Consider the following 17501-nt stretch of genomic DNA (forward strand, 5'->3'; position numbering starts at 1 on the left):
ATATATATATATATTATGCTGCTGCAGAGAATGATGGGAAAGCCTGATCATGCAAACCAGACAGCTCAGAAACTGTTTAAATGATATTTTCTGGTGCACACCAACTACATTGCACAGCAAGTGAACATTCACAATTGATCAATTAGCTTCCACTAAGTTACACTGACATTGTGGCAGTTTTCATGTGTGCTCATCTCTAAAATACAATCATTCTAACAAGACAGCAGCAAAACATTTATAATGCTTTTTTCCTCCTGTTAAAGCTGAAGGAAGTAATTTCTCCACCACTAGTTTAAAAAAATGTAATTGCCAAAATAATAATAATTAAAAAAAAGCCTTCAAATGCCTGCCATTTGCCAGACAAAATGATTCTCAAACTAACACAAGGTGTAATTCTTGACTCTATAAAACAAATTGGGATAACAGAAAAGTATTTAACGCTTTACTTTTAAACCATGCTTTTGAGACTCACATTTTTCTTTAACAAGACCTAAGCTGTGCTTTGTAAAGAAAACAGTGTTTAGAAAAGTCTAAAAAGCCAAACTCTCTCTAAACAAGTATGCGATGCAGAGAGAGCGAGCGGAAACAGAGCTGAGAGCATCTGAGTTCATACACATAGGTAACATGATATGAGTCTATGCATTACCAGCAGTCCTTCTGTGTGTGTGTGTGTGTGTGTGTGTGTGACTCATAGGGAGAGATAGCAAGGAAAACAGAAAGAAAGAAAGGGAAAATGTAAAAGAGTAACATTTGGGAAACTGCAGGTGTGTATAAGGTTGAATGCCAGTTAAAGGTCAATGCCATCATGCTCATTTTGGCACCTGCATTTTTAATATATATTTTTTTAAACGATTAGATCCAATTTCATCCGACAATGATCTACCTCTTACATGACGAACATGTTTTGAGTTTCAGAATTAAAATGAATTTAGATCGTTTGCAATAAACTGAAATAAAGTAAAAAATTTAGTAATTGTAATGAATTGTAATACACACACATATTACAATTCTTAAAAAAACTATTATTTTGCCATATTATATATATATATATATAAATATATAAATGTTTATATATAAATGTTTTTTTAAGAATTGTTAAGAGATCGGGTACAATAAATAATAATGTACATAATTGTCTGTTCAAATTGGCTCTATTAAAGGGGTCATATGATGCGATTTCAAGTTTTCCTTTCTCTTTGGAGTGTTACAAGCTGTTCGTGAATAGATAAGATCTCTGAAGTTGCAAAGACTAAAGTCTCAAACCCAAAGAGATATTCTTTATAAAAGTTAAGACTGGTCCACGCCCTCCAAAAACACCTCGTTTAAACACGCCCCCACATATCTACGTCACTGTGTGGGAAGATTTGCATAACACCGCCCAAACGTTCTTTTTCTCTTTTTTTCTCTTTTATTTCTCTTTTAACTTTTATTCTCGCTGTAGTATTTGTTGCCGCCGCCATGTCGTGAGGACGCTGTGTGTTTCGTTGTGAAAGCGAATGGAGGACTGTTTCCTGATCCTGGGAGAGTAGACTACAATGCCGGCTGTTCTGACTCACAGTCTGTAAGTACGTTTTCATTTTAAGAATTTGCCACTGATTATTCAAACGCGAGTTTTGAGCAGTGTAGAGTAGCGCTTGTTGTTTGTAGACATGCAGACATGGCTTTATGTTTACGCGGCGCGTTGCAACGCAACGCATAAAAAGACAGTATAAGTCATTATAATCCGTAATTATGTCCCCACTGGATGCAACAAATAAGTAATATCATATGACCCCTTTAATTTAAAATGCGCATACACACACACACACACACACACATATAATTAACATAATTAATAATATAAATAATATAATGAACATAATTAATAATAAAATACAAAATCTTGTTACAACCCTATGGTTGTTGTGCTTTCTCTGTTGTGTTGGGGCTTTCTGTGTCTCTGCTCTGCCTAGGAAAAGTAATCTGATTGGCCCCTGCAGGCTGATTGTTGCTGTCACCTGATTGGTCTTTAAAACTCACGACATCACTTCCTCAGCGGCAATCTTTGCCACTTTGTGATCTGAGCAGTTTGTTTGTATACTGCGGAGTTGTGTGTTAAAGTTTGTATTCAGAGAGTGTTGAGATTGTGAGTACTGTTTGCTTTGTTTTGTTTTGTGTTTGGTTGCAAGTGTTGTATCAAAAGAGCTGCTGGTTTATTTGACTCCTTTGCCTGTTTGACTAGATTGCCCTCTAAACTTAATTTGATTTGGTTCTGTAAATAGTCTTGTAAATATTGTAAATACTAAATTGGGATAGTAAGGAGTCTGACGCCATTTCTGTTTGTTAAACCTTTGATCTCTGTTTTTTGGGTAGGTATTTAGGGTAGTGAACTGTTTTATTTTATTTTCTTTGGGATAGGTAAGGTAGAGGTTTAAAAAAAAACTAAGAAAATTTTTTGTTTGTTTGTTACTTTGGCCTCGTCAGCTCCCGAACTCAAACTCCCAATAAACTTGTTGCAAATTTTTGTCTATGCAAGTCCTTTCATGTTGCGCTTCTTCCCTATATGGGGCATAACGTGAAATTGGGGGCTCGTCAGTTGGCTACATATTCTATTAGCCAAATTTATTTTTGCCTATTTATTTTTTGTTATTGTTTGCCTGGGGGGTTTTCTTTTGGTAAGGGAGGAAATACAGAGTTTGGCATGACATCACAATTTAAGCTTGATAAATTCACCATCGCACCCACAGAGGAGCAATTCAAAAAATGTCGTAAAGACGACTTGTTGTTAATCGCTGATTTTTTTTTATATAGTTGTACCTCGAAATGCGCTAAAAAGGGAGATTAAAGAAGCACTAAACACAGAGCTTGTAAAGCAAAAGATCTTACCTGGTGGGAGTGTGGTTATGGGTGTTGCAACTACAGCACTATCTGATGATTTGGAGGCTGTGGAGGCAGAATTCATATCTGAAGATGCTGCTCGCATGGATCCCGTTAATTCTTCTTCGCCAAAAGACACATTGTTGGCAATCCGGTTTAAAGAACTAGAAGTGGAATTAAGCTGACAACAATACCAGAGTCAGCTGTTGCATGTCCGAGCAGTTGAGCTTGAGACACAGCGAGACATCCCGCTGAAAGAGCTGGAGCTTGAATTAAGGACCATGCAGGCTCAGCGTCCACCTTCTCCCGTGTTATGGGGAAATGTTCCTGTTCGGAGTCCGGTAAATGCCTCCTCACCTCTCCCTGCAGCATCTTCTGTGTTGCCAGTAAGTCCTCACACTGATTTTGATATTAGCAGACAAATTAAAGTGGCCGAAAAATATTTGGCCTTTATTGTTACAGTGCAAAGTCGTTGGTAAAGCGCAAGAAGTGTGTTCTGCGCTGACGCTAAAACAAATTTTGGATTATGACTCCATTAAGGCAGCCTTGTTAAGAGCTTACGAACTTGTTACGGAGGCTTATCGACAAAAGTTTAGGAAGCATGTGAAAAACCCCAGTTAAACATTTGCTGAATTTGCACGTGAGAAAACCACACTGTTTGAAAAGTGGTGTGCTGCTAGCAAAATCACAACTTTTGAGCAGCTGAAATAGCTAATTTTAGTGGAAGAATTTAAGAATTGCATTTTGTAGAAGATAGTAGTTTATTTGAATGAACAAAAAGTTTCATCATTATCTGAAGCTGCCGTCTTTGCTGATGAGTTTGTGCTCACGCACGAAGTTGCTTTCCCGTCCCCACGTTCTTCACGTCGCGTTGTTGTAGATCGCAGTTATAGTTCTAAACCAGCAGTGGCTGTGCCAAAAGATGATCACGTTTCTGATTCTTCAATGATGTCACGGGAATGTTTTTATTGTCATGAGATGGGACATTTTATTGCTGATTGTCCTGTGCAACAGTGGAAAAATCAGAGAAAAACTCAAAACGCATCTAAAAGTGTGGCCTTCATGCATACTCACTCTTCCGATTCTTTACTCTTTATTGATCCCTCTTTTGAACCGTTTATGTGTGAGGGTGTAATGGCATTTTCTGAATTTGACCCAGAGCCCAAGTGTGCTTATCCTCCTGGATACAGGTGCCGCGCAGTCCTTTATTTTGGCAGACGTGCTCCCGTTTTCGTCTCAATCCAGCTGTAATTCAGATGTTTTAGTTCAGGGAATTGAACTTGGTGTTGTAAGAGTTCCTTTGCATACCATATACTTACATTCTGATATTGTGACTGGCTAAGTAAAAGTGGCTGTACGTACTCCGTTACCACTGAAGGGAATCTCCCTTATCCTAGGGAATGATTTAGCTGTAAGTAAAGTCTCTTGTCTCCCCGAGGTTATTGAGGTAGCTTGCATGTCTGAAAATGTTGACTCAAGAATTTCCAAGTGTATTTCGTTTCTGTGTTGTGACTCGAGCGCAAGCTCGCAAATTTGAAAATGAAATTGATCTCTCTAATTCGTTCATGAGTTCATATTCCCCAGATGTTGAGGATACAACTTGTTCACAGAAGTTGAGTCTTGAACCAAGATTTGACTTTCCTTTTGACAGAAAACAGTTGATAGAGGCACAAAATGCTGATGATACTTTGAGGTCATGTCTTTCTGCTGTGATGGATAAATCTGAGCTACCCGATCATGTAGTTGCTTATTTTTTAGATGATGGGATGCTTATGTCTAAATGGAGTCCTGAGAACTTGAAGTGTGACTGGAGCACTGTACTTCAGGCAGTCGTTCCATAATCCTACAGGGAGTATGTACTGTGTGTGTGTGGCTCATGACCATGAACTTTCTGGTCATTTAGGTATTAAGAAAACCTACAATAATCTTCTGAAACATTTTTTCTGGCCTGGAATAAAGTCAACTGTGTCCCAGTATTGTCGGTTTTGTAATGCTTGTCAAGTTGCTGGAAAACCGAATCAGGTTATTTCACCAGCACCCTTAAGGCTTTATTGAATGATGAATGGACCGTTTGAGAAACTTGTAATTGATTGTGTTGGTCATTTACCAAGAACTAAGTCTGGTCGCTCATACTTATTAACTTTGATGTGCTCTGCTACTAGGTTTCCGGAAGCCATCCCACTATGTTCATTAAAGACCTCAACAATTATGAAGGCAATTGTGAAGTTCTGTACATTTGGTCTGCTGAAGTTTATTCAGTTTGATCAAGGATCTAATTTCATGTCCAGAGTATTCCGTAAGATAATGAAAGAGCTGAACATTAAACATTGCATATCTAGTGCTTACCATCCACATTCGCAGGGTGTCCTTGAAAGGTTTCATCAGACCCTCAAGACCATGATCAAAAGTTACTGTCTCCAACATAAGAAAGACTGGGATGAAGAGATCCCCCTTCTGTTGTTTGCTGTTTGCAATACAGTGCAAGAGTCGCTTGGATTCAGTCCAGCTGAATTAGTCTTTGGGCATTCTCTTAGTGGACCGTTAAAGGTGTTACAAGAACAACTACTTTCTGGAAGTCAGTCAGGTACCCCTCCTAAGAATGTGTTAGATCATGTAAGTTCATTTCGTGAATGTTTACACTCTAGCAACTAGCACAACAGTCTCTAGCAACCTCACAGTCCTGAATGAAAGGCAGGTATGATAAAAAGTCTGTTCAACGCACATTTAAGGTTGGTTATCAAGTTCTAGTATTGTTGCCTTTGCCTGGCTCTGCTCTGCGAGCAAAGTTTACAGGGCCGTATGTGATTGAAGAAAAGTTAAGTGATACAGACTATGTAGTACGAACCTCTGAAAGGAGGAGAAAGACTTGTATATGCCATATAAACATGCTTAAACTGTGTGTCTCTCATGCTAACTCTAAAGACTCTGCCACATCTCCAGTGTTAACTCCTGCTACTGTAACTTCTGTGGATGTGGTTCCTTCTGAATATTCTCCATGCATGGATGGTCTTCGTTTAGGAAGTTCTTGTCTTTCTGGTGCTTATTTTCAGAACTTTAAGGCTCTAGTAACTCATCTCAAAACTTTCACATTTATCTAGATCAGGGGTGCCCAACCCTGCTCCTGGCGATCGACTGTCCTGCAAAGTTTAGCTCCAACTCTAATCATAGACACCTGCCTTTAATTTTTAAGTGATCCTGAAGACCCTAATTAGTTGCTTCAGGTGTGTTTGATTAGGGTTGCAGCTGAACTTTGCAGGACAGTCGATCGCCAGGAGCAGGGTTGGGCACCCCTGATCTAGATCATCTCAAAGTGAACTTGTACAATTAATTGACAAGTATTCCTCACTTTTCTCAGATGTACCTACGGTGACTCATGTGTTGATGCATGACATTGATGTTGGTGATCATCGTCCTGTTAAGCAGAATGCTTATCGTGTAAATCCTGTAAAGCGTGAAATAATTTAAAAAGAAACCCAGTATCTAGTTAAAAATGGTTTAGCTGTGCCAAGCTATAGTCCATGGTGTTCTTCATGTTTGTTAGTTCCAAAATCTGATGGTACTTCACGCTTTTGCACTGATTACCGGAAGGTCAATCAATGAACTAAATCAGACTCCTACCCTCTTCCCAGAATGGAGGATTTTATTGATTGTATTGGAAGTTGTGACTAAGTTGGACTTGCTTAAAGGGTATTGGCAGGTGCCGCTTACTGAGCGTGCTTCTGAGATCTCCACCTTCGCCACACCAGACGCTTTCTGCAATATAAGGTCCTAGCTTTTGGCCTCAAAAACGCTCCAGCCACCTTCCAACACTTAATGAATCAAGTCTTAGTTAATGTGAAAATTTGTGAGGCTTACCATGACGATGTAGTGTGTTACTCAGATACTTGGAATAGTCACCTGCAAACCCTAGAGGAAGTATTCTCGAGGTTTCAAGCTGCTAATCTTACCCTTAATTTAGCAAAATTCGAGTTCTATCATGCCACAGTCACATACTTGGGTAGAGAGGTTGGTCATGGTATCATCCACCCTTTAGAAGCTAAAGTTCAGGCCATTGTTGAGTTTCCTGTGCCTAAATCTAAGACAGATCTCAGACATTTCCTTGGAATGGCTGTTTACCACAGAAATATATGTAAAAAAAATTCTGATGTTGTGAAACCTCTCACAGATAACCTTTGTAAAGCTGTATCTTTCAACTGGAACTGTAAATGTCAATTTGCCTTTGAATCTTTGAAAAATTTGATGTGTAATGCTCCTGTCCTAGCTGCCCCAGACTTCACAAGACCTTTTAAACTCGAAGTGCATGCCAATGGTATGTGTGTCGGTGCTGTCCTGCTACAAGAAGATGACCAAGAAATCGACCATCCTGTATGTTTCTATTCTAAAAAGTTAAATCGTCATCCAGTTTATTTATAGTACCATCGAAAAAGAAGCACTAGCTCTCTTGTTAGCTCTACAACATTTTGAAGTGTATGCTGGCTCTAGCTCCCAACCCTTTGATGTGTACACTGATCATAATCCACTTGTTTTTCTTGAGCGTATGTGTAACAAAAATCAGACTGATGCGTTGGGCGCTCATTTGTCAAAGTTTAATTTGCAAATGAAGTACAAGTTATGTTGACAATGTTATTGCCGATTCTTTGTCCAGATGTCATTTGTAAACTTATAAACATGTTCTTATGTGTGGTGGTGTTACAACCTTATGGTTGTTGTGCTTTCTCTGTTGTGTTGGGGCTTTCTGTGTCTCTGCTCTGCCTAGGAAAAGCCATCTGATTGGCCCCTGCAGGCTGATTGTTGCTGTCTCTTGATTTGTCTCCAGAACTTTAAAACTAATGACATCACTTCCTCAGCGGCAATCTTTGCCACTTTGTGATCTAAACAGTTTGTTTGTATACTGCGGAGTTGTGTGTTAAAGTTTGTATTAAGAGAGTGTTGAGATTGTGAGTACTGTTTGCTTTGGCTTTGTTTTGTGTTGTGTTTGGTTGCAAGTGTTGTATCAAAAGATCTGCTGGTTTATTTGACTCCTTTGCCTGTTTGACTCTGATTTCTGGATTGCACTCTAAACTTGGTTTGATTTGGTTCTGTAAATATTCTTGTAAATATTGTAAACACTAAATTGGTATAGTAAGGAGTCTGACACCAAGGAACTCAAACTCCCAATAAACTCGTTGTTGCAAATTTTTGTCTATGTAAGTCCTTTCATGTTGCGCTTCTTCCCTAGACGGGGCATATAATCTATATAATCAAAAATAAAATAAAAAATACACACACATACAAATACACATGCATATATATTAATAAAAACAAGGGGAAAATAAATAATCATAAAATATAAAATAATAAAATATTTTCAATGCTGCATATAATCAACACAAAAGAATACATTTATAAGAATGAGATTTTTTTAAATGTTTCCTATTCATCATCATTAACACTCATATTTGTCATTGATCGTTAAACCAGCTCCAGTAGGTCTATCTAAAAGAATACAAAAATCAAGCAATCAATGGCAAAATGACCTGAAATGTTTCAAAGTGTATTTTGTTCCCAGCTGACACAGAGCTGCTTTTTGTGTCAACCTGCATGTAAAGTTGTGTGGGAGTGTCTGTTGTAATCCCCTATTGCGATTAAACATAACTGTTGTGTTGTGCGTGTTGGGACAGGCCAAACCATGTGAGCGAGGCAGGGGGATGCAGAACACGCCCCTTTAAACTCTGTGTGTTCCCTCATGAGCCCCTCACGGACCAATCAAATCCCTATTACACACCCACATCACAGCCATCGCAGCAGATTAAACAAAGGGCCATCACGCAGAGAGACAGAATGAGAGCGACAGAGTAGGAGAATTTTATTAGAAATCCTCAGTGTTGTAAAACAAGTGCAGAACGTGCTAGTCTTGTTGTCGATGAAGAAAAGATTTTAACATTTGCTCTGATATACAGGAAAATAAAAGATGCTAACAGTTATAATCAGAAAGATCATTTTAGAAAACAGGTGCCATCTGTGTAATTCATATAGGAGTAAAAATTAATTAAAAAATAGATAGCTGAAACCAGTTTTTCTAAATATATTTGAACAAAAATCCAGTCACTATATATATTTTTTTGTTTATTTAATCATGAGTGTGCTTTTTTGGCTTGTATCTTTAAAAAAAAAAAAATCATGATTTTGTATAATAAACTATAGTTGATTGATCAGCATATATTGCAGTACATTATTAAATTTGTGTGTGTGTGTGTGTGCGTGTGTGTGTGTTAATAATCAAAATTAATAATAAGAATTTAATACTGAGATTGTTTCATAATTTTATTATCATTAAAAAACAAATCAGCATATTACAATGATTTCAGCACATACACTAGCGGTCATAAGTTTGGAAATTATATATAATAAGAAATTGATAATAATATAATGTTTCTTGAGCAGCAAATCAGCATATTAGAATGATTTCTGATGGAGTAATGATGCTGGAAATTATGCTTTCCATCACAGGAATAAATTACATTTTAAAATATATTCACACATAAAACAGTTCTTTCAAATTGTAATAATATTTCACAATTTTACTGTTTGTAATCATCTCACTTGGTGTAAAGCCTATTTTAAAGATTATTTTTAAGTTCTTGACAGCTGTGACTATGGACTGTCACTATGGACAGTCATTATAGACTGTCCTTGTCTTCAGAACTTCTCTTTTGCTCCAATAAAAATATATATGAATATGCGAGTTTTATGTGATGACATGACAAGTAAACAAATAACGCCATACGTTTATTTGCCTTTAAACAAAATCAAAAAAATGCTCCTGCTATGGGAGCAGGTGTCAGTGTGTGATGTGAGTGGGCGTCTCCCTCTGTCTGGGGCGGGTCCAGAGAGCAGCTTCAGGCAGCTGCCACCAGACTCTGGGGCTCTAAAGAAGATCAGGTATGATCCCTTAAGCCTCTCAGGAACAAGTGTGCCTGGACACTCCTTTCACCTCAAACTTACAGTACAACACTTAGAGAAACACTGAAACCCACTCACCCACTTTAAACTGAGACGCCTGGTCCGTCAGTTCCTGATGGTCTTTCACAAGCATCATGTGCAGAATCCCGAATGAGTTCTGGATGCCGAAAATCGAGCCGTTGCACCACGTAGCAGCGATCACCACGACCCAGCCGAAACCTCCCTCCGGGGGAACGAATCCCGGTCCCGGGTGTGCGTCGGGCGGCGTCGCCGGACGCTTGTCGGGGCAGCCGGTTTGTAGCAGCTGCACCGTGCTGTCCTCCGGCTCCAGCTTACGCTCCGGTTCCTCGTACCCCTGCGGGTCTTTGTGCTCCATTGCAGAGTGTTCAGTATGTCCAGCCTGCGGTTCAGTGGTCGGTTCCTCCGAACCAGGAATCCCACTCGCTGCTCCTGCAGGGTTTTCATTGCTTTCTGGGTGCATCCTATACAGAACGGATGCAAATATGTTTCCAGAATAACTCTTTAATCATATGCTTCCGAACGGGTGGAAAAGAAGAACAGAAAAAAATCCCCACAAGATCTGAAACTAAGTCAATCTCGTGCCACTTTGCATGGATAATCACTCATAATCCGACCGATAATGCCCAAATCCTGTTATGAGAGATCACTCGTCATAATAAAGCAGCAGGACTTCAAGCAAACTGAAGAGAACACAGTGAACGCGCGCTTTAAACCGAGTCCAAAGCTCTTTGCTCTCGGTTCACATCCCTTTTATCGTGCACCGACTCCTCCTCTATCATTTGTTAATCAAAATTAATAATAAGAATTTAATACTGAGATTGTTTCATAATTTTATTATCATTAAAAAAAATATATTTTTCAAAGTTTAAGTACATTTTACAAAATACCTATATCAGTCTTTCTACTTCATGTTGAATTCAATACTTGCCATTTCCCTGTAATTATTTGAAATGTACTTTTATGTAAAAAAAAAAAAAAAAAAAAAAAAAACCGCTGGGCTGCTCTGCTCACTTTTGCAATGTTACAGTGTAACAGAGAAAAGTTCTAAACCGTTCCGAAACGCTCATTCTGCGAGAGCTATAATGTAGCCATTTAACCTTCTAAACAATATCGTCATTCCGCAAATGTTAAATAACAACGTTCTAAACAACGCGAGTGTGACAATGTGTCAATTAAACGTTTTAAAAAACAACAACGCGCATTCTGCGAACGTTACAATGCAGCATTTAGGCGTTCTAAATAACAATGCAATGTAGCAGTCACCGTAAACAATCTCCACTGAGCAGATCCCGCTGGAGGAACGGATTTAAAATTCCACCGGCGCAGGATTACGGAAAGAACCGGATACCGGAGACCACCCCCTCCTCTCTGGCTTCAGCCCGTCCCGCAATTGGCCTGAAACAAGGAAGCGCGCGAGGAACTGTATGGATGACACGAGGAGAGCGAAAGCTGTATAAATCCTATAATATTTCAATATTATTAGTGTATTAATGCTTGTCTAATGCAATTTATTAATCTTAAATTATTTTTAAAACACCATATCAAACTAAAAAAAGACATTAGTTTCATACAATGACCCAGAAAACAGAATCAGGCCTGAAAGTGGGAACAGAATGAACACACACACACACAATAGATGCTGGCACAAATAATTAATGTACATATTTTCATTCTTCACAGTATCACTTTATAAAACACGAGAGAGAAACAAACGAACACACTTTCACTAACGCTCATTAGTACTCTCCTCAAACCACCCATTTGTCTTCCTCCTGTGGGCCCGTTTTTATTAATATTCAGATGTAAACATCAAATAGTGATGTTGTACAGCAAAGTGGGAGTCTGAACATTAAAACAAACTGAGATTTTACTGCGTGTTGGCTGTAAAAATCGAGCTCAGCATGGAAGACAAGATGGCAATTTCCTGAACAACAACCAGAGGCCTGCAAGACATTTACAAGGTTATGAGCATGTGGACTCGGTCTTGTTTTCTCTCACGTTGGCTCGGCCAGGGGATCAGAAGTGAGCTCAGGGGTTGCTGGGTACATTCCCAGGTTCAGGAGGGTTCGTGACAGATACTGCTTTTGACTGCATTGAGAATTGAATTGATCTCTTGGTCTGATTTGCACAATGTGAGAGCTGCTAACATGCTGTTTTATCAGATAACTGGGAAAATGCAAAAAATTAAACATCAGCACTAGGACTTTTCACTGTTTGCTTCACTTCACTGGTCTGTGTTTATGAGAAACATGCGGATACACTGATGATTTCTCTGACCCATGAGAACACAGGGAGAAATGGAAAGTCCGGATGGGAGAAGAGCTGTGAAATCGCTGCTACTTTATAACGACCAGAATAAAGCTCTAAAAACTTTTTGTAATAATAATCCGAAAATCCGTTTCTGATGAGTTAATGAGCAATCCCCAAGGCTGCTTTCTAAGATGTTTTTTAATCATTTAAGTGACCGACAACAGTTCTTTCTGGGTGAATCAATAAATTGGATTTTCTGATTAAAAATGCATGACATACTGTTTTTTAGAAACTCTTTCAAGAAACAGCTGCACCGAGTTCATGACTTTTATTTATAGTATTTTGGATGTAACATGGTAAAGTGATGGTATCAGATACCATCAGTAATATTCTGGTTTGATTTATTTGATATATAGACTACAGGTCAAAAGTTTCAAATAATTTGTTGATTTTTTATGTTTTTGTTTACCAAGGCTGCATTTATTTGATCATAAATACAGTCAAAACAGTAAAACTGTGAAATATTATTACAATTTAAAAGAACTGTTTTATATTACAATATAATTTAAAATGCAGTTTATTCAAAGTCAAAGCTGTATTTTCAGCATCATTACTCCAGTCTTCAGTGTCACATGATCCTCCAGAAATCATTCTAATTAGCTGATTTGCTACTCAAGAAACATTTCTGATTATTATCAATGTTCAAAAACATGTGGTGCCTAATATATTTGTGGAAACCATGATATATATATTTTTTTTTTTTTCAGTATTCTCTGATAAACAAAGTTCAAAATAACAACGTTCATTTGAAATAGAAATCTTTTGTAACATTATAAATGTCTTTACTGTCATGTTTGAGATGACATGACAAGTAAACAAATAACGCCATACGTTTATTTGCCTTTAAACAAAATCAAAAAAATGCTCCTGCTATGGGAGCAGGTGTCAGTGTGTGATGTGAGTGGGCGTCTCCCTCTGTCTGGGGCGGGTCCAGAGAGCAGCTTCAGGCAGCTGCCACCAGACTCTGGGGCTCTAAAGAAGATCAGGTATGATCCCTTAAGCCTCTCAGGAACAAGTGTGCCTGGACACTCCTTTCACCTCAAACTTACAGTACAACACTTAGAGAAACACTGAAACCCACTCACCCACTTTAAACTGAGACGCCTGGTCCGTCAGTTCCTGATGGTCTTTCACAAGCATCATGTGCAGAATCCCGAATGAGTTCTGGATGCCGAAAATCGAGCCGTTGCACCACGTAGCAGCGATCACCACGACCCAGCCGAAACCTCCCTCCGGGGGAACGAATCCCGGTCCCGGGTGTGCGTCGGGCGGCGTCGCCGGACGCTTGTCGGGGCAGCCGGTTTGTAGCAGCTGCACCGTGCTGTCCTCCGGCTCCAGCTTACGCTCCGGTTCCTCGTACCCCTGCGGGTCTTTGTGCTCCATTGCAGAGTGTTCAGTATGTCCAGCCTGCGGTTCAGTGGTCGGTTCCTCCGAACCAGGAATCCCACTCGCTGCTCCTGCAGGGTTTTCATTGCTTTCTGGGTGCATCCTATACAGAACGGATGCAAATATGTTTCCAGAATAACTCTTTAATCATATGCTTCCGAACGGGTGGAAAAGAAGAACAGAAAAAAATCCCCACAAGATCTGAAACTAAGTCAATCTCGTGCCACTTTGCATGGATAATCACTCATAATCCGACCGATAATGCCCAAATCCTGTTATGAGAGATCACTCGTCATAATAAAGCAGCAGGACTTCAAGCAAACTGAAGAGAACACAGTGAACGCGCGCTTTAAACCGAGTCCAAAGCTCTTTGCTCTCGGTTCACATCCCTTTTATCGTGCACCGACTCCTCCTCTATCATTTGTTGAATATTTACACCGGATCCCGCTGGGCTGCTCTGCTCACTTTTGCAATGTTACAGTGTAACAGAGAAAAGTTCTAAACCGTTCCGAAACGCTCATTCTGCGAGAGCTATAATGTAGCCATTTAACCTTCTAAACAATATCGTCATTCCGCAAATGTTAAATAACAACGTTCTAAACAACGCGAGTGTGACAATGTGTCAATTAAACGTTTTAAAAAACAACAACGCGCATTCTGCGAACGTTACAATGCAGCATTTAGGCGTTCTAAATAACAATGCAATGTAGCAGTCACCGTAAACAATCTCCACTGAGCAGATCCCGCTGGAGGAACGGATTTAAAATTCCACCGGCGCAGGATTACGGAAAGAACCGGATACCGGAGACCACCCCCTCCTATCTGGCTTCAGCCCGTCCCGCAATTGGCCTGAAACAAGGAAGCGCGCGAGGAACTGTATGGATGACGCGAGGAGAGCAGATTTACAGTGTTCTAGGTGCCGAGTCCTGACACATTTACAACCAGTGAAACAGATGAAACCCGAGAGCATCCGGCGAGCATTGCATTTGATTTCCCGACCGGTGCACAATCCATCAATGCTAGTCATAAATCAGACAGTTCCAGATTGGAAATGGGTCAAGGGCATCGTTTTGAACGCTTTCCGGGACCGCGGATGAGAGCTGGCTCGGTGCATATAGAGGCGTGTTTGGGAAGCCATGACGGGTTATTACGGTATGGAGGGGGAGGATCCGTGACGCGCTTCCCTGTACAGTAATGCTTCTAATGTGAACAGGACACATCCACACATCCTTCCAAACATAGGCCTATGTGTACTTTCCTTTTGCAGGACACTATCACGCTTTTAGGCAGATGTTTTTACCCAAAACAACTTCGAAAGTGTTTGAACTATACATTTTTATTCAAATGTATGCTTTTTCATAGTTCACGAGTTTTGCATTGCAAGCGCAACGATCTTTCTATTGCACTATATAAACGAGTTTAAATGCAACACCAAAGCTGTAGATGTGCACTGCGCGCTATTACTTGGCTTGTATATTTACATACTGACGCTATTCTGTTCCCATCCAGCTGTTTGCTTTCCTTGATTTACGTTAATGATGCTTGAGGGATTTTTATAAATCACAGGTGTGTGTATCAGTTAGCGCTGTTGACCGCTAGAGTGCAGCACAGATCAATGTATGAGACCTGATGAAACGCATGAACGGGCCACGACCCTTCAAAATATCATTTGAATGAATAATGTTAGCGGAAGCGATGATTTGATAGCTCTTTTCCTGACTTGCAAGATAACAGAATACAATGGCTGTCATTAAATCATTTGAACCGTAGGGGGCGCGATCAGCAAAGAAACCGCGGTTAAAGACCTTGTTGTTTGACTTTTATTTGTTCAAAGTTTGTCTGCAAACGCGCGTTAGGGTTTCATCAAAATACCAAAATCATGGTCTTAAACTTTAATTCTTTTATTAGCTGAGATTATTTTAATATGTCTGCTTGTAACACTTTTTTTAAATAAATGTTTTAAATATATTTTGTAAATGAATACGTCATAAATATATTTTCTTTATTAAGTGTTTGTGTGTGTGTGTGTGTGTGTGTATATGGTAAATATTTTTATTAGAAACATAATATTTAATATAACATAATATATATGTTTATTATATATATATATATATATATATATATACACACACAGGTGCATCTCAATAAATTAGAATGTCGTGGAAAAGTTCATCTTTGCAGGTGTTTTGAGTTGATTAGCTGATTGGCATGTCAGCATATTCTAATTTGTTGAGATAGTGTATTGGTGGGTTTTTGTTAAATGTGAGCCAAAACCATCACAATTAAAAGAACCAAATATTTAAACTACTTCAGTCTGTGTGCATTGAATTTATTTAATACACGAGTTTCACAATTTGAGTTGAATTACTGAAATAAATGAACTTTTCCACGACATTCTAATTTATTGAGATGCACCTGTATATATATATATATATATATATATTCTAGATCAGTGGTCACACCCACTGACTGAAAGGCAGAATTTCGCAAAAGTGTGTTTGGATTTTAAATAAAACGACTGTAAAACCTCAGAATGGGGAAGAGAAACTTAGAATTGTATTTTTTTCCATTCTCCCTTTTTTATTTCTGTTTTTAGTACCAGAAGTTTCCATACGTTTTCTGAAAAACAAAAATTACTCAAAAAGGCAAAAGATTTGCAACCAGTGCCAGACTGATCATTTCCACAGAAACCTGGAGCGTCTTCTCTGTGAATGCTAATGATCCACTATCTCTGGCTCTGAAGTCAGGAACACTGTAAGCGAACATGGACTTTGAACGAGGAATGTCATCCAAGAATATCTGATAACAGGAAAAAAAAACACTGAGTTTTTGGAAATCTAGCTGGGTCAGGTAGTCATATTAATAGAGTTTTAAACCAAATACAACATGCTCTTTAAAAATCAACATCTAACTACATGATAACTCTCAAAAAGAATTTGTGCTTATTCATTGCATTTTTAGCCCAGATGATGTAAAGAAACAAACATTTGACATGAGTGACAGCTCATTATCAGGGGATTATTGATACTCAGAGCCATGAGTTCGTGCTTGTGCTGGATCATTTATTCATAGAGCTGTGGGTGGATGTGTTAGTAATTCATGAGGGAAGATCTGAGAACAGCATTGCTTTACGGGGAACAATAACATTGTCAAACTCTCCCGTTACATGAAGATCTATAGTTCACCCAATCATATCTCAATGTATCTTCTTTTGTATTTCACAGAAGAAAGAAATGCATACAGGTTTACAGACATGAGGGTGAGTAAATGATGACACATTTTTTATTTTTGGGTTCATTTCTGTTAACCCTGATCTGTCACTTAAGGAGAGACTGTCTATCTGTCTGTCTATCTCTCTGTCTGTCTGTATGTACTTAAATACCCAACTTTATATATAGAGCTGTGCGATAATACAGTTTGCATTTATATTTATAAATATTTATTATATGTCTTGTATGTTATTTAAAATTTGTATTGTATTCATAGAAACTTGTAGTGGAATCTTTTGATTTGGTCCAGTAATAAATCACCTAGCAACCTCCCAAAACAGTCTAAACAATCTAGTATTCATAGCAACACCCTGGCAACCATGGTGTCAGACTCAGTTCCGTGTTTTGTGTTTTGCTCCCCACGTGTTTCCTTTTGCCCTTATTTGGTTCTTCCTGTTCTGATTATGTTGATTTGTCTCCAGCCTTAGTCTTATCATTTGTGCTCCTTTATAAGCCTGTCTCCTACATCCATTCGGTGTCCGGTATTGAATGTTTGTTTATGGCTACCTCCTCTGCTTATGTGTGTTTTCCTGGTTCCCTTGATGTCATTAAAGTGTCCTTGTTGATGTACTCCACGTCTCCTCGTTCCTCGCTCCCTCACAGAGGCGAACGTGACACATGGCAGTGAGTTTTGCAAGGCAAAATCCAGTTTTCTGTCTTCTGTCTCACAGACTGTATTAATAAAATAGGGTTTGTACTCTGGCCAATTTCATGACA

The 17501-nt window shown here is 38.9% G+C and overlaps 2 protein-coding genes across 2 annotated transcripts in view; both read right to left on the bottom strand.

The window, feature by feature from the left end:
- LOC107758472 (monocarboxylate transporter 8-like) overlaps positions 1–10583 on the bottom strand; it is a 43252-nt gene extending 32669 nt beyond the window's left edge. Inside the window, exon 1 of the mRNA XM_016576203.1 lies at positions 9877–10583. Coding sequence (XP_016431689.1) covers positions 9877–10279 — 403 coding nt within the window. The 5' untranslated portion in view covers positions 10280–10583. The remainder of the gene's footprint in view (positions 1–9876) is intronic.
- A 2356-nt stretch (positions 10584–12939) lies between these two features.
- On the bottom strand, positions 12940–14327 carry LOC107758464 (monocarboxylate transporter 8-like). Its single transcript, XM_016576193.1, has 2 exons — positions 13215–14327; positions 12940–13101 (listed from the first exon to the last, which is right to left on the bottom strand). Exons 1-2 carry the CDS (start codon positions 13615–13617, stop codon positions 13073–13075), a joined length of 432 nt encoding a protein of 143 aa, XP_016431679.1. The 5' UTR covers positions 13618–14327; the 3' UTR covers positions 12940–13072.
- Positions 14328–17501: the final 3174 nt, after the last annotated feature.

The sequence above is a fragment of the Sinocyclocheilus rhinocerous genome, unplaced genomic scaffold, assembly GCF_001515625.1.
Source record: "Sinocyclocheilus rhinocerous isolate Xijiao unplaced genomic scaffold, SAMN03320098_v1.1 scaffold4219, whole genome shotgun sequence".
NCBI lineage: Eukaryota > Metazoa > Chordata > Actinopteri > Cypriniformes > Cyprinidae > Sinocyclocheilus > Sinocyclocheilus rhinocerous.